The 19,804-nt window shown below is 50.4% G+C and overlaps 1 protein-coding gene across 3 annotated transcripts in view; it reads left to right on the forward strand.

Moving 5' to 3' along the window:
• The window catches only part of HRAS (HRas proto-oncogene, GTPase), a 41,490-nt gene that overhangs the window by 19,550 nt on the left and 2,136 nt on the right, over positions 1 to 19,804 (forward strand). For 2 of the 3 annotated variants that reach the window (XM_076344278.1, XM_076344280.1), the window contains exons 2-5: positions 11,135 to 11,288; positions 15,971 to 16,149; positions 18,492 to 18,651; positions 19,380 to 19,504. In XM_076344278.1, the coding sequence (XP_076200393.1) occupies positions 11,178 to 11,288; positions 15,971 to 16,149; positions 18,492 to 18,651; positions 19,380 to 19,499 (570 nt within the window). In that variant the 5' untranslated portion in view covers positions 11,135 to 11,177 and the 3' untranslated portion in view covers positions 19,500 to 19,504. Of the gene's footprint in view, positions 1 to 10,184; positions 10,229 to 11,134; positions 11,289 to 15,970; positions 16,150 to 18,491; positions 18,652 to 19,379; positions 19,505 to 19,804 lie in introns of those variants that run through there. The other variant, XM_076344279.1, reaches the window with a different exon arrangement.

Here is a 19,804-nt window from a genome sequence, read left to right on the forward strand (position 1 = left end):
ACCAGCTGTGTCTGGTCACCAGGTACCTGCCAGGGTGGTACAAACTGTGGGCAGGTGCTGGTCTCTGGCTGACTTCTCCTCCTAAAGACATTCTCTCTCTAAAGACTTGAAGGTTTTCTTCTTTCTGTTTGCAGTTGGGAGCTCGTGTCCAAGCTCCCTTGCATGTTTTTGTGCATTCACTTCTTCCACAGTGAGTTGTTATCCCTGAAGCTCAGGGCATGGTGTGCTTCCTATCTGTACCTCTTTCAAACAAGAAATTCTCATTAATGTGACTGGAGAGAGCACTTGCTAGTGCTGTCATGCTGGTCCAAGTGAGGATCAGAGCCCTGTGTTGCCACTTTCTCCATCAATTGTTGATCTGTGTAGAGGAACACCTAAGTTGAGTCAGAGGTAGGGCAGGGTCTCCGGAGCTTGATGCCCACATCAAGTGCAGTGCTAAGCCCAGATCTGGATCTGTTCATTGCCTCTACCAGGGATGTCCTGAGGGACTGGGGATCAATTGAGGGATTTCAAGAAGATGTAGGTACACCTAACCTTTAGGCACTATCAGAGGGACCTCAACCACTCTGCTGTTCTCAGAGGCTTTGCTTATTTGTTCATCAGCTTGTCAGGCTTCAGTGTTGAGGTGGAGCCACATCTCACACAGGCTTGGTGTCTCGCTTTTCTGTGGTTTCTTTTCAGTCCTAGTGTGCCTGTGGATGCTGGCTGTGAGCCCAACCAAATCCTGCATGTTGTCATTGCTGTGGACTCCCAAGGAAGCTCTGGAAGGAAACCCCCCCTGCTTCTGCTGATTGTGCAGGTCTGCCAGCAGATGCTGGAGGCTGCGACGGAGGTGATGGAGTAGGTGTTGTGCTCCTGTCCCCTGCATAATCAATCGCAGCCATTGATGAGAAGCATAGTCTTGTGGCAAAAGTTCAAACGTGGGGGAGCAGAAATCCCCAGCTTTACCATAACTTTCCTGTGTGACCGTCAGCGAGTCACTTAATTGGTGTGGGTTCCTCATTGCAGGGTGGAGTTACTATTTCCTTGATCTGTTACGCCGTGTGTTCCTGGCGGGTGGGATATATGAACCTGCGTGGAGGCTACTCGGAGTTGAAGAAGCGTGTCTTCTGTGTCCATGCTGTGACGCTTGCAAGACAGGCAGGATGAGTCCCTGTGCAGTGTCCCTTTGTTGCTCCAGAGCCAAAAAAAGGAGATTCCTCCCTTTTCAGTATGGAGAGCTGTAATCTGAGCATCTTCAGTCTTATTTGCAGCAGGTCTGTGCTGTGACAGTGATGCATTTAAATAACCCACCCACAGCAACATTGCTTGGGTTTTTTTAAAATCCAGACTGCTGCAGAGAGGGGACATGAGCATCACATTAACAAGGCTATTGTGGCTGAGATGCACAAGCAGCAAAGTGAGGTTTGGGTAATCTGGGACCCAAACTTAAAGTCTGCTGATCCAAACTTAAATCTCATGCCTTAACCTTTGGACCTCTCTGTTTCTATCAGTGTTGTGTGATGGTTGCTCAGTATTGCACACACAATGCATTGGTTGGCTCTGCCTAGCTTCAGACCTGATCGTGACAAATTCATTTGCTTTGGCTGTTGAAGGGCTGGGCTTGGAGGTCTTCTCCAGACCTCTCTGCCAGCCATGCTCAGTGTCCCCATCCCTCTAGGTTGCAGCTGGCTGGTGCTACAGCTGCTGGGTCCATAAATCAGCAGTGTGCCCCTGAATATCTGCTGCATAACGACTGATGCATATTCATGCTTGTGACGGCATTGTGTCACCCTGCTAATAACATGCCCTGGTGGGAAGGAGAGCAGGGACGGGGTCCCAGCAGCAGGTGCCTGCTCCCTTCCTTTTATCTCCTCTTCCCACTGCCCCCTTGTCGTTGGCTCCCTAAGATGCCCCATTGCTTGCTTTTCTAATGCATTTTCCCCAACTCCTTCTCCCAGATTTGCTAAAGTGAGCCCTGCAGGTTTGCTTTTTGTTGTGCTACCTTCTTCCCCTTTGTCCCTGCTCTGCTAATAAATAAGGGTATGTGCCTGCAAAGGTGCTGCAAGGGCTAAATGAATGCAGAAGGATGATCGTTATATTTGATCACATAAATTAAATGGCTTACTAATAAAGGAAACACTCTAGAAGTATCTGATTTTGGCTGTTTGGGGTCACTCAAGCTGTTCCTTTGAGCTCTGTCTCTGAACGAACTGTATGAGCAGCTTTTTATCAGTGTCCCATTGGGAATGGAAAGGCAAGAAGGAGCTTTTTGTCTCACGTGAAGACCGCGGATGGGAAGTCACATTGCCTGAATTTAGTTCCCAGCTTTACCAGCCATTGATGACTTTGGGCTGGTCCCTTGGCTTGTTTGCATCCCCTTGCCTGTCTGTACAACAAGGAGGATGGTGTTTCTGCTCATGCATGGCCACCAGCTGCAGCTCTAGCACTGGGAGCTCCATCTCTTGCAGCTCGGTGGCAAGATCTGAATTTGTCCCTTCTTATGGTGTTGCAGCAGAGAGCCAGGTGGATACGACCTGCTGTAGAGTGATGGCAGGACTGGTGGGTCCCTGGAGAGGCTGTACCTTTCCCCGGCAGCTTGTTTGCGGCTGTTCCTTTCGTCACCAAGAGGACCAGGCAGAAGACATCAGGTACCTTAGGAAACCAGCCTGGAGACAGCATCTCTTGTAATCCCACCCCATTACTGGGCAGCATTTGCCCCAAAGCCTGATGTTCTCTCTCCCTGTTAATAGCTGTAATTACAGATATGCACTTACACTGGCGCTGCGTACTCGTCTGGTCCAAGTTTCTACTTCATTCCGCCTTATATCTTGTGGGAAAATCAATACAATTTGGTACTGAGTCTAGCAAGTCAAGAGATTGCTCAGAGCCTGGGTTCGTGGTTGCCTACCACACATTTTAGCAGTTATAGTTATTGTCTATAATGTGGGTCTTGTTTTAAACTTTCCTGAGTACCTGTCCATCTCTTCATATGCTCAAGGTACATCATGCCGCCTTTCACCCATCCCATTTATGTTTATAGATGGGATTTTAATGCCAAGGAAGGTTAAAAGCTGCCTCTTCTCTTGAGCTCCGCCTTGGCCTCTCTATTGCGCAGAGTATGTTCTTCATTTGTTTATCTGAAAAAGGCTGGGAGGCCTGGGAGAAGTCTCTTTTTCCAGGGCAAGGTGGAGAGCTGCCAGCCCAGGCGGGGAAGCGTCTGCCTCTGAGCCACCTGCTCGGCCCTGGGAGGCTGGAGAGGAGATGAAAGCGGAGGAGCCCTGGCAGTTTGCAGTCTTCTGTATCTCTGCAGTGAGAGCTTTTCCTCCCCCACACCGTTTTCCCACATGCGTTGGCAGAGTCAACACTAGGTCCTAAGTCCTGACTGCAAGATAAGAGCTCAGTTTTTATTTAATTGTCCCCTGCTGTCCCAGCCTGCTTTGTGGTGTGTTCATGCCTTCATGCATCCACCTTTACCAGGCTTTCAGACAAAACTCCAGTCTCCTCTTTCCTTATACAGGCTACTCTTGCTCATCTAGAGTCTCAAACAACGCATAAGTGTTAGATCATAAATCACAGGCATAACTTAAAAACTGTCTTTGATTTCTTCAAACTGCTGGCCCTGCCAGATGCAGACAACTGGTGTTTTCAGCTAGTGACTTAGGTGCTAGCCCAGGTGGTCTCTCCCATCTGCTTGTGATTTTTTTTTTTTAAGGGTCTGTGTTCAGCAGTGGGGTGGGACGTATCATTTGCTTGCCTGTTTCTTTCAGACCTTTCCATGGACTGGCAGCAAGTAACCTGCAGAGCAGCATGCTTTCTCTCTGTGGAAGTTAGCTTGGAAGATTGGCTCTTCTGCAGAGACTATGGTGGGACAGGCTCCTTGCTTTCAAGGAGAAGGGTAGAGTGGTGATGGTGGGAGGCGAGGATCCCACTGTGACTTGCAAGCATGTCCCAGCACCTGCCAGAGCTTCCTGATGGTGTGCTTCTTCCCATGCCATGTTCATGATGCTCGAGACATGGGCATGAGCAGTCCTGGTTTATAAGCTCCTGAGATAAGGGGCCTGCTAATCTTTCTTTGGAGTATAGTAATTTTGGTGGCCTGTGTTGGCTGGGGGGGCAATCCCTTCATCCAGAGGGAAGGCTCTTGGGTAGCTAGTTTGTTCTTTGGGTTTATTGCGTTACTGACGTGTAGGTTGTTTGCGGTTTTGGGTGGTTTTTAGGCATAGCTGCCTACCTGTTGTTTTTCTTAGAGTAAGCTGGCAACAAAGAACTTTATTAAGAATATTTATTATTTGAGAGGGAAAGTAAGAACAGCGTAGCCGGACCCACTTACTGCTAACAGTGATTGCGCAGCTTTGTCTTTTACTCAACTATCAGACTGAAGGAGGAACCAGGGAACAGAAAACAGGCAGCAGCTTTGGTGAGGATGGTACTATCTTGTTTTCCTTTGTCCTTCCATCTCTTCTGGAGAGGGAAGACGAGCAGGAACTTCACAAGCCTTTTGTGGTTGGGTAGTCTCTGGCAGAGGGGTTGTGTTGCCAGAGGTGCTTCAACTGGAAACTGTGCAAGGGCTGGGCCCAGTGCAAGGACCCGTCCATGCCTGTTCAAGACCTTGTGCAAAGCCATGGCTTGCACCTTGCTGCTGGGACATGTTTATGGCCGCTGTGTAGAGGCAATCCCTCTCTTCCAGACCTGCCTGTGCCTCAAACCTGCCCGCAGCTTTCTGCTATTCTTCCTCCCAGGTTTCTCCTTGAATGTGTGCCTGTGTTTTGAGCCTCCTACACGATGTCATTCCTTACCCCTTTTCTTTTTTTCCTCTGGAGCAATATTTTTGTGCTCAGTCTCTTGGGACAGGCTGCCTCTTCCTTCAGATCTTGAAGAGCTTGCAGAGGATGGAAGAAGTCATTCTGTTCCTCTTAGGCTTTTTTCTTTTTTTCCCTTATAGAAGACATTTATTATCTCCAAGTCGTTTCTCCAAAGCAGGGCCACCATTTGCAACTTTTACTCCCATCTTTGGCATCCCTCTCTCTTTTTTCATCTCTGGGCTGCATTGTCTGAGTTTGGCTTGCTGGCTGCATACCCGCAACAACAAGCATGTTGGGTTAGATTTGCAGCCCACTTTTTAATTTAAAAAGCAACAAATAAATTAAAATGAAGCATTGCATAGGCTGTGATTTGTAACAGAGCATCAGCTTGCCAGCCTCATTTCCCTAATCTCTTTCAGGCTGGGCAGGCCACAGAGAACATCAGCATTTTTTGACCCTTGAGTAAAAACAAAAGGTGGCATTTTACACCGCTGGAGAGGTTCCTTCAGTCCTTCCAGAGGCTGTATTTTGTGATGTTGGTGACAGTCTTGTGCATGAGCAAATGGAGGAGCCTGGACAGTCACCGGGGTGAGCCAGCAAGGTTTGCCTTGTCAATGTTCTAAAATCACTGAGTAGGATTCCTGACTTGCGGGTGTGGTGGACTGCTGGTAAAAGGCTGAGGTGACCATTGCTCTCCTAGAGGACTGCAGACCACTTGTGCCTGCAGGGCATCTCTGCCGAAGGGAAATAAAATCACTCTGTGGCATTTGTGGCTAAGGGCTCCTTGGTTCCTGTGGACAGGGCTTTTGGAGGAAAGGGCACCCAATCTGAGATGTGTCCAAACAGATTTGCAGAGGTGAAACTGACTTCTGATGTCTTTAAATGCAGAGATTCCCAATGGACAGATAGAGGGTAAATGTTCAGTAATGAACAGTTGTAAAACTTCTGTCATGGCTGGCCTCAGTATGGCAGTGCTGTGCAAGAATCTGTCTCTTGGCTTGTTTAGTTGGCTTGGTGCCCATCCTGGGGGAGAAACAAGGTGAGGGGAGGAAAGGGAGGACACAGAGAAAGCTCCTTCAGTGGTCCTGTTGGAAGGGTGTCAGAGCCTCCCTCATGGTGAATGTGTTGGGAACCCACTGCAAATCCCTGTTGCTTGACACCTGAGCTTTTCTTGAAACTGTGGTGGCGTGATGGGATGTACTGATGGGGGCCAAGCCCCTTGAGTTCCTCACCTCTGCTTCTGCCCAGTGAGTTTCTGGAGGTTTCACAGTCAGGTCCCCAAAACCACCTCTCCCCCTGCAGATGAAGCTGTGTGCTGGAGAAGAGGGACCATGAAGAAGGTCAGGTTGTTCTTTGCAGGACACAGCTGGGTCTCTGGGTAGCACCTGTAACCTTGATGCCTACACCTGCTTTAGGTCTTAGCCCTGCGAAAGCTTGCGCCAAACATCTCGGTCCTCGCTTCTGCGGGCAAAGCTTCCGTGCTGCCCAGCATGCGCAGGCAGGGGAGAAGATAAGGAGATGTGCCTTCTGCCCTCACCTATACCTTCATCCCCTCCCTGCAAGACAAAGGTAGGATGCTCGTGCCCACTGGGGCTGGGCGCTTGCTCTCCTAGCTTCCTGCACAAGGCTGGCAGATGTTTCTTGTTTACTGGAGCTGTGTGGCTCTGGCTACTGGGCTGGGAGCAGCTGCTGCTGCCAGGCGGAAGCACTCGGCAAGGCTTTCCTAGACAGCTTTGAACAGGAGCCAGGAGCCCTCTCGCTACAGGAGAAAATCCACAAGGTCAGGAAATACAGCAGCGGCAGCTCTGGCTCCACACTGGGGCTGTCGGCTTGGCATGCGGACCCCAGCCCTCCTCTTCCTGGACGGTGCTCCTGAACGGCTTTCCTCCTCGCCGTCTTGCTCAGCTCTTTGACAGCCCTGCGTGGCTTTTGGGGGTGCAAAGTTGAGTGCTGCGGAGGTGATAAATTTGGATAGGCAGGGAAAACACCAGACGGCAACCTGGGTCAGGCTTTCAGATCTTGAAGAGCTTGCAGAGGATGGAAGAAGCACTGTTCCTGCTCAGCATGGGACTGGGAGGCTGTGCTTTCATGTTTCTCTTTGTTATTTTGTGGTCAGCTCTGTCTGGGCTCTGGGTTAGCTGCTGAGAAATAGAAACTCTTGTTTATCCTCCTCTGGAAATCCTCGCATCAGGACAAGCTTTCACAACAACCAACAGGCTGTAAACCTCCGTCCGGTGTGTCCCCAGACTGAGTGTGAAAACTTGGGGTGTCTGTTACTATCTCTCTGGCAGGAGCCTCACTCTCTTCCCTGCCTCTGTTTTTTAGGAGAGCCAAAAACATTGTCTTTGGCTGTTCCTTGAACCAGCCCATGCGGCGGTGGTGATGTTCATGTGGCGCTGAGGAACAGCCTCCCCTGTGTCGAAACCTGTGCGTGCATCAATGAGCAGCCTTGCTCTTGCCATGTTCAGGAGCAAAGAGTGTGATGGGGAGCTATGAGATGGTGTTGGTAAGGTCAACTTAGGGACAAGACCAGCTGCCCAACTCTAACAAAGCTTGGTTATATGGAAATCCCCGCTTTCCCCACAGCCTTTGGCCAGGCTCCCTCTCCTGTGGCATTTGCACATGCTCTGATGAGAAGTTGGGTCTGCACGCTCCCTGTGAAGAGCTTGCATCGTGGATCCTTTTGGAAAGGAAGCGAGCTCATCTGAACATTGATTTTTAGCACACGTTAATTCAGACAGCTCTCGCGCCCAGAGCTGTCCATGATTCCCCACACTCTTGCTCTACATTAGGACACATTTTGCAGCAATGGTATGAAACAGTTGGGTGGGCTGCAGAATCTCTCCTGCCATTGCCGGGGTGAGGATGGTATGCAGAGCGGTGAAGAGGTGCCAGCACCTTCTAGGTACGGTGTGAGTGAGCAAACACCAATGTTGCAGAGTTCTTGTATGTAAATTGTCCATGTGCTGGCCGTGAGTGGTGGAAAGCAATAGCTTTTTTGCCCCCCTCATTTCCCCTGCCTCCTGGGTGGGTGCAGAGCAGGGAGACATGGTTCTGTGTTTCTCTGGAGGAGCCAGAGCTCAAAGCTCTGGGCTGGGGTAGTGATGTGCAGGGCTTACTGGTGTGTGGTTGCCCCTCCGCTGTGCAGCAGAGCTCAGCGGCTCAGCTAGGGTCTGGAGCAGGGGAAGACCCTTAAGCTGCTGTGGGTGACTGCCTCGGCCCCCACCTCCTGCTGCAGTGTGGACCAGCAGGCTGGTGTGGCTGTGTGGCCTGGGGGTCTTCTGAAGGGATAGGCCAAGTAGTGCCTTCCACTGGGGTGGGCTTGTGGGAGGACCCCCTCCTCGAGGACTCATGTCTTCTCCTCCCTATACAGAGTCCAGGTTTTTCTCACTGCCTTAGCAAGTCCCATAGACTTGGGTGGTTGTGCAGTTTCTCTTGAGCATCATCGCGGCAGCTACTCCATCATCAGTACTAGATGCAGAGCAAGGTCCATCATAGCCACTGCAGGCCTTTATTTGCAGCCGCCGTGTGTTTTGATAGGGGTTGCAGATCTCCCTGCTCTGTATGAAAGATGAGAGCTGGTTGCAGAGTTTCTTCAGACCCTCAAGACCCCTCTGTGTTTAGCTGTGAAGCTGTTCTGCTGCAGGAGCGATCCCCTTCTGGCCAGCAGTGTTGGTGAGACAGTCAGTGTTTACTTCAGTCCCCATTTCAGCCTGTCACCGTCCCTCGGTGTAATTGTCTCTTCCCATCCGAGAGAGATGAGAAGCCTGGGGTGGGGCTTTCTCTTGTCCCTGAGAAGTAGTGTATGTGAGAAATTCATATATGTGAAGGCGTGCATTAATGGAGCAGAGCAACGTGTGCACGGTCAATTAGTGTGATCACTTAGATTGTCTCCTGTAGCCTTGCTTTCAACCTGCATCTCTTCCTTGGCCGCCAGAACAGAGGCACATCGGACTTTTCTGGGAAGCAGTGGCACTTTCAGATATGGACCTAGGGTATCACATTATTTGCACCTCATTTCCCCCACCATCACCACTTTTCCACCATGCGCAACGACCTTCAGCTTCTCCAGCTGTGAAGAACGGCACAGCAACCAGAGGTCCCGCTTGGCATTGTGTTTGTGCTCTGGTCGCTCTTTTGCACCCCCTCCCTTGCCCTTCTTCAGGATCCTGGATGCTGAGAAGGGCATGATCTTTGTTTGCCTTCCAGCTACCGAGACAGCAGCTCAGAAAAGGGCTTTGGCAAGAGGCAGTTGTGTCTGACTGCTCCCAGCTCAAGTGGGTGATTGAACTGTCTGAGTGGTTTAAGGTTGCAATCCAGTGGGGATTGAAGGCAGAAAGTTCTGGCCTCCTTTCCATTAAATCTTTGCCGCGTTAGCAAATGCATCAGATGAAGACTAGGTCTAGAGTGGCCTTTGCCAGCACAATTTGTACCAGCTTCCAGGGTTTCGGGAGAGGGGCTGGCGAGGAGGGCGGAGTGATTTAACTGTCCGGGGGGGCGGGGGAGGGTGTGGGGGGTGGTGTGGTGTCTAATCCCCATGCAGTGGTGTTGCAGGCTGCATCGAATGGCAACAGGCCAGGAGAACGGTGAGCTTGTCTTCCCGCTACCCGCTGCGTTTCGGGTTGCTTCCCCAGAGCTCGCAGATTACAGCTGCGGACAAGTATCTGACCCTGGGTGACGTTCAGTGGGCAGGGGTTGCAGTCCAGTGAGGGTGGATTTCTATTTAAACTTTCAGGGTTTTGTAATCTTCCTGAGTTAAAGTTCCTCTTTCTCGGCGGAGCTGGAGCAGAAATTTAAGGGTGGGTGTGTGTGGGTGTGTGGGTGTGAATTTTTTCCCACTGAAGGGCCGTGGCAAGTACATGCTGCTGCAGAAGTGTGGTTTGCTCGTCCTGACCCTAATCATCATTCCCAGTTAGCACCTTTCATGATAGTGTCTCTTGCTCCCCTGTGGGGCGTGCCAGCTTCATCTTTTGGGAGCAGCAGTGCCCCTTCTGCAGTCGTCCGGGAGGCATCATTAGCTGGAAGATGGGCAGAGGGTGTGGATGTGCCACCATCTCAAACCTGCCCTGTGGTTTGAGGTTTAACACAGCCTCGAGGGTGAAGACATGGAGCTAACAGTATATTTGGGGGGGCTGGGACTTCTTCCCCGCTCCCATGGGCATTGACATCCAAACCACATTGGCCAAGGCTTTCAAATCTATCTAATGATTTTTGGATCGCCAGCTTGAGATAAGGCAAATTGGAGACAGTGCTGAGCACTTCTGGAAAACGAGACCTCTTAAACTGGTTACTTTAGGGTTTACTTTTGATTTACACCGCCTGTACCTCTGGTTTTTTTTATCAGTAACACTCCCTTACCTCTTGAGGTTTGCTCAGGGAATATGTGAAGTTTGCACGCAGACCATCAGGCTGAAGGATTGCAGCATATCACAGGATAAACATAGGTTTGTATCCAGTTTGATGGATTATTATTATTATTTTGCCTATTTTAAAGTAACCTTCATTACTAGTGGAGAATATTAGGTTAAATAGCTCTGGATGCTGCAGTTCCATGCTGTACTTTTAGACCAAGTTTCATGGTTGTAGGTGAGGCTATCTCACATTTGAGACCCCAGAGCATCGGACCATAAAAGCAAAAGAAAGGCAGTGGATCGTGGCAGCATGGTACAGGGCGACAGACGCAAATAAGTGTAACTTTCTCTGGCCAGATTCCCAGGGTAGTCAGCGTGCTGGGTGGGAAGAAGGTAAGAAAGCCCTTGACCCTTGGGGCACACAGGCCATCCCACCATCTCCCCATTTCCAGGCCAGGCTTGCCAGGGTGGTACGTCTGCAAGCTTGAGATGAGAGACCAGGGTGGTCCTGGAGAGAATACCCTGAGGTGGCAATTTCATGGACAGCTTCATAAAGCTACATTAAAAGCATGTTGCATCCCTGATGGTAGCTTTCTGGTTTTCACCCCAAGGAGTGAGGGGTGGCTCCTTGCCATCCAGAATAGCAGTGAAATGGGTTTACCTTGTCCCATCCTCAATCCCTACTGAAGTCAAGCAACTTAAAAGACCATTAAAACCTTAAGGGGTGCGTCCCTTCACCTCTGCCTTGCAGAATTAGGTGTCTCTGTTACAAGGTGCTGGATCCCAGACCTCGGTGTCTCTACCTCACAGCATTTGGGTGCTCCTGGGACGTGCAGGAAACATTGAGAACACTCAGTACCCGAGGAATGAGCCTGTATTTTGCAGATTTCTGACTTTCCCAGCAGAAAAGGGGGGCTGACTGCTCAGCCCTGCTGCAGAGCAGGCGGTGACAGGGAGGGACCCCCTCTCCTAATGCAGTGGTCGTGTTTCTCCTTGCAGGTGGTGGTGCTCCTGGAAGTCCTGAGCTGGGGTCAGCTGGAAGATGACCGAATACAAGCTGGTGGTGGTGGGAGCTGGTGGTGTCGGGAAGAGTGCTTTGACGATACAGCTCATTCAGAACCATTTCGTTGATGAGTATGACCCCACGATAGAGGTAAGTGGCTCTGGGCATGGGGTCAGTCTGTCTCCGTGTTTTCCTCTTGCTCTTCTCCACCTTACCTCCAACCCAGAGCATGCTTGGCTTGGTTTCAAGTCTGAACTTGAGCAGGGATGTTCCTCTGCTTTGCAGAACTATTCTGAGTCGCTGTGCACGTGTTCGAAGGTCGCAGTGACCAACTTGTGCCTCCTGTAGAAGGACAGCAGTGTCTGCTGGAGAGAGACGGTGAGGGAGGCAGCAGAAGCAGGCAGGGCCAGGCAGGGGCTGAGAGGCAATACAAGAGTCCTTCTTTCTGATGAGATGACAGCGTAGGGAGGGGTTAAAGGTTTGGGATTGAAGAGCCATTTTATGCCTGTGCTTCCATTTATCCTCCTGTGAAATCAGAGTAAATATATTGACTTCTCATGCAGGATGTTTTGAGATTTACTGATGAAATGGGTTTTATCAGAGCTTGGTCGTATTATGTATGTCCTGCAGTTTGAGTGAGATGTGCCGAGCAGCTGAACCGTTGTGGTTCCCAGAGTGCTGCCTCTGTTCCATTGTGAGGAGTTAAAGGTTGATGTATGGGTCTCATAGTCAGTTGGGATGGTAGCACTGGCCTGTCTAGCTCAGCACCCTGCCTGGAGAAGCAGGCAGGGACTCTGTGCTCCTCTAGGCTGTGCAGAGGGGGGGGGGTCCGGTCTTCAATATCCATTACACTATTTTTTTTTTTTTTTTTACTTTTTAAAAACATATTCCATTCTCCGACTGCTTTCACTGTTGCTAGTGAGATGCTAATTACCCCCTGCATGACTTATACCTTCGTCTGGGGGAGATGTGGGCAGCAGCCGCTGCTCTGCAGGAGGAGTAAGTCCACCCTGGGAAGGCAAATTACAGTTCTGTCATGCCTCTCGGACAATAACCTCCCTGTCTGCAGTCCTAAAGGATTCTCTATCAGATGTGTATAAATGCAGCTGTGGTTGCTGCAGTTGTTATTATTATCATAATGGCTAAAAGGCCCCAGCTGGGGTCAGAAATACATTGTGGTAGGTGTTGTATGTGTAGTCCCCACCCTGAAAGAGCTTACAACTTAAATAAACAAGCAAGACAAGGCTTGGTAGAAAGGCAGGAATAGTCTTACAATCCTACAGATGAGAAGGAGAGAAAGCACTTAAAAGCACGTGCTATTACGTCATTTGGCCAAGGTCACCTAGAAAGTCAGTGGCAGAGACTGGAATTTAATTTAAGGGCTCCCAAGTCTCAGTGCTGCACCTTGCTTATGGGTGCAGTTGCCCTCTTCCCCAGCTCACATGCTCATCACCAGTAGCATCGTATGCTTTTCTTAGAGACCTGTTCCAGGTTGTTTTCTGCAAAAGAGCTGCTGATGGAGAGCAACCTCCCTGGGGAGACGTCTGCATGGATGGGTCCTCTCTTGCACCTTAGGGTGGGCAGAGGCAGCTCTGACCCAGTGGTGTGTTGGGTTTTGGCATCCTATTTTTTTTCGTCTGCAGCTGCCCGCCCCCTGTACATACCCTGCAGGGAATTTTCTCCATATAAACAGGCAGCGGGGAATGTAAACCTTGCATGGCATTTCCCAGCACACCCTCTTCTCTTCCTGCCCACTCCTGCTGTGCCCAGGAGATACCTGCTCTCCTCCCCTGTTCCCCCTAGCCCCACTCTGCTCTTCTCCTCTTCTCTTCCTAAAGCAGCCACGAGCTGCTCTTTACCCCTCTCAGCCCTGGTGCTTTTCCACCTTGCAGGTCCCACCAGCCCTGATGCCTTTGCAGCTCCCTTGGTTGTGCCCTGCCTCACCCCCACCCCAGCCATCTTCTCACTCATTCTAGGGTGACTCCTTTTAATTATGCTTCATTTTATGGGGATTTAAGATGCACAGAGAGTTACCTGCCAGCCATCTGAATGTGACCAACAAACCACCCTCCTGTGACTAAGCTGCTTTGGATCATGCCCGGGAGCTGACTGTGACTGTTCAGCCAGCTAACAAACAGCACAGCAATGCTGAAATGAGCAGGATAAAAGGGAAAAATAAAGAGTATACATGCATGGAGCAAAGCCTTTACCCATCGCTTAAATGAATCGAGCGCAGGCTGTGCTGCAAAGGGGGGGGTGAGCAGGTTGGGGTGCACTGAGAAGATGCTCCCCAGGGCAGGAGGGGTGGAGAAGTGAGTTTGTCCCCTGTCTGGGGCAGAGACCCCGACTGAGTGCCAGCTGCCCTCCTGATTCACTAGTGCAAATGTCTGGCTTTGTAACTCAACGCCGGCAGACCTGCTATAGCATGCACTCGCACACCTGCTCTTAGGCTGCCCAGGAGCCTTAAGACCTTTATTTTGGGAACGGGAGGGCCAAGGCACCAAGGAAATTTATGTTGCTGGCAGTGTCCCGTAGTGAATGAGCGGGGATGGAGTAAAGAGTCAGACTGTTTGGTTTGTCTTCCAGCTTTTAGCAGTCAGCTAGTAACGGGCTTCCCAAGCCTCTGGTCTTATCCTGTCTGTAGCGTTTAACAAATAGACCTCTTGGCCTGGTCCCCCAGCACACCTGGGGTGCTCCCAGCATCTGTCTGGGATCCTGAGTCTGAACCCCAAGCGGATGTTGTTTCTGCTGCCTGGCACTTCACAGCTGGGTCTGGCCACTTTCCTGTGTGCAAGGAGGTGGAGTAGGACATGGGGGGGGCTGCAGAGAAGCATTGAGGCTGCGGGGTGCCTGTGGCTGGACATGTGGGCTGGTGGTAGCTACCCCTGCAGTAGCAGCCACGTCACCTGGCAGTGTGGCAGGGATGGCTGAGCCGCCATCCCAAGCATCCTGTGGGGGATCGGATGAAGCTGGACACAAAGCAAGGGTGGGGAGAGCTTGTCCCCTTCCTTTGGGGAGTGGGGTGCAAAGTATCCTCCTCTGCAAGACTGTTAATGCCTTTGCTTTGTTAGCGAGCTAGCTGGCTGGCCTTACAGGCAGCCTATTGATGACCTGAGCCGAGGTGTGGGATCGCTTCTCCGTAGGCGTGCTGTCTGCTGGTGAGACCTCCTGTAACTGGGGACTTGGCAATTAATTGCAAACACGTGTGCCGAAAGGCTGGTCCTCTGGACACAAGCCAGGGCACAGGGGTGGGAGGATGCTCTGCTGGGCAGAGCAGGCACTGGGGTCCCCTTTGCTCATCCTGCCAGGCACTGGGACCCCGGAGGTGGAACCAGTGCTCCTCTACTTTGCACCAAGGAGGGTCCAGATACATTATTGATTAGAAATGGGAGCGCATCCCTGCAGGGCAGCCTGCCAGTTGCCTTCAGAGCGGTTGGCTGGAAGCCAGCCCATCACTCCACGCTTACTCCCGGTGGGTCAGCAGTCCCTTTTTTGGGAAGACACATCTGAGAAGGTCGTGGCACAGCAGATCTCATCTCCTCTGATTTTGTGGCCCTCTCAGCAAGGTGAGGAAAGACTTTAATTAGCCCCAGTAGATGATGATGTTGTAGTAATGAACCAAAGGGTGGAGGCTGTGTTGGCCCCATTCCCTTTCTGTGCTGCTGCTGGTCCTGTCGGTGACCTTTGCTGTGTCGGCTGTTTGTCTGCAGACCTGCAAAGCTCATCTGATAACATTGTTGTGGTCATTGGAAGAGCAGCAGACATTTGAATTAATTTTAAACTGCAGCCGTAGCCTCTGTGAGTGGCTGCAAAGCACTGTTGTGGTCATGTTGCTGACTTGCACCTTTTTCATACCTTTGGTTTTGGCTTCCTTCTCTTGCTGAGAGTTGAGGATGCTGTGCTGTACTTGGGGGACGGCTATCGGAGAGGGATGAAGCTGTTCCTCTGTGCTGGGGCTGCCCCAGCAGCATCCCTGCTGATAAGACCGGGCACGGGTGAGAGGCATGGTGGGGAGGAGCGGTGCTTTGAGGAGCCTGCCTTGAAACCTTTTGAGGGATGCCCTGGGTGATTTCCAGGCCTTCTCACATCTGCGATGTTGCGATTGCCTCTGCTGCAGGGAAAACCCCCAACTTCAAAGGACCTGCCTGGATAGTTCTTACCTCTCCTGGAGCCCTCTGGGCACAGACTGGTTGTGGGAAACACCCTCCTCACAGCGTGATTTTTTTTTTTTCTTCTCATGTTTGAAGAAGAGGTTTACCATCAAGGCCAGTTTGCAGCCTTACTGGTAGCATATCGCCTCTGGTGCCTGATCTGAGATGCGTTGGAGGTGCTGGATTTCCAGGTGATCTTAAACACCTTCCAGCCCTGCAGATCGCAGATGGTGGCTGGAAGCCCTAGCTGGCTGGAGCCGCCTTTCCTGGGTGTTCCTTTCCAGCACGCGGACAGGGTGGCAGCAGAAGGGATTAGCCAGGACTAAATAAAGCTTAGGAAATAGTTGTCGAGGGCTATGCAGTGTGGTAGAGACAAAGCTGCCCCTGGTCTGCCAGAGGCAGGGCTGGGAGCGGGGAGAGCAAGCCAGGGGCTGTCTTCTCTGTGGCTCTGCCAGAGAAGGGAAACCTGCTTAGCTGCTCCCTTTTTCTTTTTTTTCTTCCTTTTCCTTTTTCTCCCACTTTTGAAACAGATTGAGTCAGCTATTTAATGGGAGCTAAACCCAGGCAGAGCGTGACCTGGCATCTTCCCAGGGATGGACTTGCTGCATCCCTTCGCTTCGCCGGACCCGAGCCCTCCCTTAACGCATTCTCCTCCCTGTCTCTCCCTCTCCTGGTCTGTAGGATTCCTACAGAAAGCAGGTTGTCATCGATGGAGAGACCTGCTTGTTAGACATCTTGGATACTGCAGGGCAAGAGGAGTACAGTGCCATGAGAGACCAGTACATGAGAACGGGGGAAGGATTCCTCTGCGTCTTTGCCATCAACAACACCAAGTCCTTTGAAGATATTCACCAGTACAGGTCTGTATCCTGGGAAGGGCCCCTTCCCTCTTGCCCTGTGCAAAGGGGAGGCCTTGCCGCTGCACCCTCCTGCCCTCCCTTTTAGATCAGGCCCCGCGGTGGAAGCACTGGCTGCCAGCAAAGACAATTAGCTCAAGTGGCCATTCCCCAGGGAAGAGACGGAGCAGACGGCTAATGTCAGTGACTCCAATAAAACCCATCCGAAGGGATTGCTTGTGGCCTTTGGGGACTCGGTAATGTAATGTTTAAGTGTTTATGGTGACTAAAGAGAGAGCTGATCCTCTATGACCCCCTCCCTTCCCTCCCTAATTAATGGAATTGCTTTGTTAGTGTAATCGATCTCGGTGACTTCTGCTGGGCCTGGGAGCTGGGAGAGGAGGCTGGGAAGGGCAGGGAGGGCTGCTTCCCCCGCTGGCAGTTGTTGTGGCGAGGCTGTGGTCTGCCGGCTGCATGCATGCAGGAGGAGGCAGTCCTGGCCCATTGGAGCTCAGTTTCAACCAGGGCAAAGACGGAGCAGGAGGAGAGTCAGAGCCCCGGCGAGGTGACTTGCCCAAGAGGATGTACTGGGGGGCGGTGGCAGAGCAGGGACCCCATCCTGGCGTGGTCCTGCTTTGGCTGCACCCAGGTGACCCATTCCGCTTCTCCCCCCTGCTGCCATCACCCCTGCAGAGCTGGAGAGCCAAGGAGATGATATAAATGCAGCGGGAGTCTTCCCTGGTTACCCTGATGCTAGCTTAGGGAGGGATCTCTCTGCTTTATGCCTTTTTTTTTTTTTTTTTGAGGCTTGGCTGTGATGGGAGGCACTTGCAGAGGATACAAGAGATGGCTCTGCCTGTCCCCGCACTGTCTGCTGCCCACCATGTGGACATGGGACCATGTACCCCAGTCCCTCATCATAAACCCGGGTCCCAGATAATCCTCTAGCTCCGAGCACAGGCACAGCCCTTCCTTGCTCCATAGTCAGAGGCGCTGCTCTGAGCTGTTGAGATGTCTCAGTCGCCAGCTAGCAGGCGTGTTCAGCGTAATAACTGTATGGTTGGACTAATTTGGCTTGTTTTAGCTGAACCAGAGAACAAAGGGTGGGATTTTCCTAAAGCACCTGAGGGATTCAGCAGCATTCATCCTTGTGCCAGGGCTGGTGCCTGTGAATCACTTGCAGGATGGCTCGATTTCAAGCCCCGGTTTTAATCATGATGTAAATCACTGGCTTTCATCTCGTTTTGCCTGTGCTCTTTGTGTTTGCACTTTTAAAAGAATATTCCCCAGAGAAACACTGGCTCTCCCTGGTTAGTAACCATTAGGAGGTATCTCTTTTCAGCTAAGTGTAGCCCGTGCACTAAATTTAGTACTTGCGTTTGCTGATCAGGATGTTACATGGAACATTTAAGTGGCTTTATGGCATATCATACATATAGTCAGACTTCATTTCTATGTTCTACTACATTAAAGAAAGATGATTGATTTTTTTTCTTTTTTTGTGTATGTGATACATGTCCAGCTGCTTTTGGATGGAAATCTGAATTCAATTAAAATGCTGAAATCACCATTTTAAATAATATTTTTATTAGTTAAATAAAACCTTGTTAAATATCCTGGATACATGAGCAAGGAAAAAAAAAAAGCTGTTTTGCATCTGAAGTTAAATGATTTATTAAGCAAAGGAAGTTATTATCTGTCAGGAGGGAATTGAATGGATTGTTTGTGGTCATAATGGCTTTTAAGATTTTTTAGAAGTGGTAGATCTCATCCTCGCCCACCTAGTTTTAAATCCAAGGTTGGAATGATGAAGCGAGCATTACAGCTTTTTTGCTTCCCAGTTGGTTTCTCAACTTCAAGTGACCTGAACTAAACTGAAAGGAAGCAAATACTGCCTGTGCATGTGCAGAAAAGGTTACGGCTGCCAAAAGCTGGTTTATCAGCTCAGCAAATTCTGGTTGCAGGTGACTTTTTTTTTTTAAATCCACATTCAGGGGTATTACTTTTTCTAAAATGTTGGAAATAACACAGGTAACTGCTTGTGTATTCATTTTTAATAAGCTTAAACTATCTTAAGTTCATGACTTAATATAGATTGTCATAATTTCAAGTTGTGTTTTGTAAACAGTTGCATTTAAAGAGCAGAAGTGCATTTAGGTTTTGTTTCCAAAAGTGCCCTAGCTTTTTTGCTGTTTACTCACTTACATGCTGTGGTCACTTACATTCTCCTGAAAGCCCAACACAAGGCATTTGGCAGGAACAAAGTGTAGCTGTTAATTCTTTATGACGAAGCTGGTGGGGAGTGTCCTGGAGCTGCCCCCCTGATGCCTTTTCTCCCTTCACTTTGGCACCTCTTACTCTTGCAGGGAGCAGATCAAGAGGGTGAAAGACTCAGATGATGTTCCCATGGTGCTGGTGGGAAATAAATGTGACCTACCAGCCCGGACAGTGGAGACCCGGCAAGCGCAGGACCTGGCCCGGAGTTATGGGATTCCTTACATAGAAACGTCTGCCAAAACTAGACAGGTAGGAGGAGGGTTTTAAACAAAATCTTCTTTTTCTTCTCTCTTCTCCAGTGCTGTCCTGGAGAGGCAGGAATGGGCAGACACCACCTTGCAGACAGATGAGTGCAAGGGCTGGGGTTAGTTGCTTCCTGAAGACTAAATACTCCATCAGGACGTTCCCTCCCTTGTCCAGACTCGAGCCTCCAATCCGGAGAAGTGCATAATTCATGCTCTGGCAGCAGTGAAGGGAAAATGCCTTCTCAGGGCTTTCTCCAAGCCTCTGGAATAACCCCCATAGTCACTGCAGGTCAGCTAAGCTCAGGAGGGGACTTGGTTAACCTCATCCATGGTCTACTTTGGCAGACCTACAGGCAGAATATACCGGTGCTGGAAGGACCACATCGGGCTCCCAGAGCACAGAGGTGGAAATGGAACAGCTGATACCTTCAGTGGTCTAGCGGTGGCTTTTCTCTTGGGTGGTAGACCTCATTCAGGCTGCTGAAAGCTGATGAATCACAAGGACTTAAGAGCTCCTTGGCCTCGTGGTTGCTCATTCAATCTTGCTTTCTGTTCAGGGGCCACACTGAGATACCTGTTAGTCTTTGCAGCTTGGCTTTGTGCCTTTAACTCTGCAATCTGCACTGCTGAAAGACAGTGCTAGGGACACCTAGCTGGGGAGCAGAGCCCTTTCTTCTCTCCACTGTCCCCTCTCAAAGTGGGCAGCTGCTTCAAGCAATGCTTTTCTTCCAGGGCGTTGAAGATGCCTTCTATACCTTGGTGCGGGAGATCCGTCAGCACAAGCTGCGCAAGCTGAATCCCCCAGATGAGAGCGGCCCTGGCTGCATGAACTGTAAATGTGTGATATCATGACTACGGTGAGTTTTGGAAGCAGGAGATGGGGTGCAGCTGGGTTATATTGGAAGCAGGAGATGGGGTGCAGCAGGGGTATATTGGAAGCAGGGCAGGAGGTGACTGCAGATGCACTCCTCTGCAAACAAATGCAGCAGAAACAATTTCAGCAATGGGTATTTTTTTAATGAAACACCTTTTTGACTGAAATAGCGTTTTTCTGTCAGAACATAGGTAAGTCAAAGTTCCCACTTTCCTGAGGAAGTGTGTAGGAGGAGAGAGTTGTTTATTTTTCCCCCTCATTTTGTGGAACAAAATTCTGCAGA

Source organism: Aptenodytes patagonicus, chromosome 7, assembly GCF_965638725.1.
Source record: "Aptenodytes patagonicus chromosome 7, bAptPat1.pri.cur, whole genome shotgun sequence".
NCBI lineage: Eukaryota > Metazoa > Chordata > Aves > Sphenisciformes > Spheniscidae > Aptenodytes > Aptenodytes patagonicus.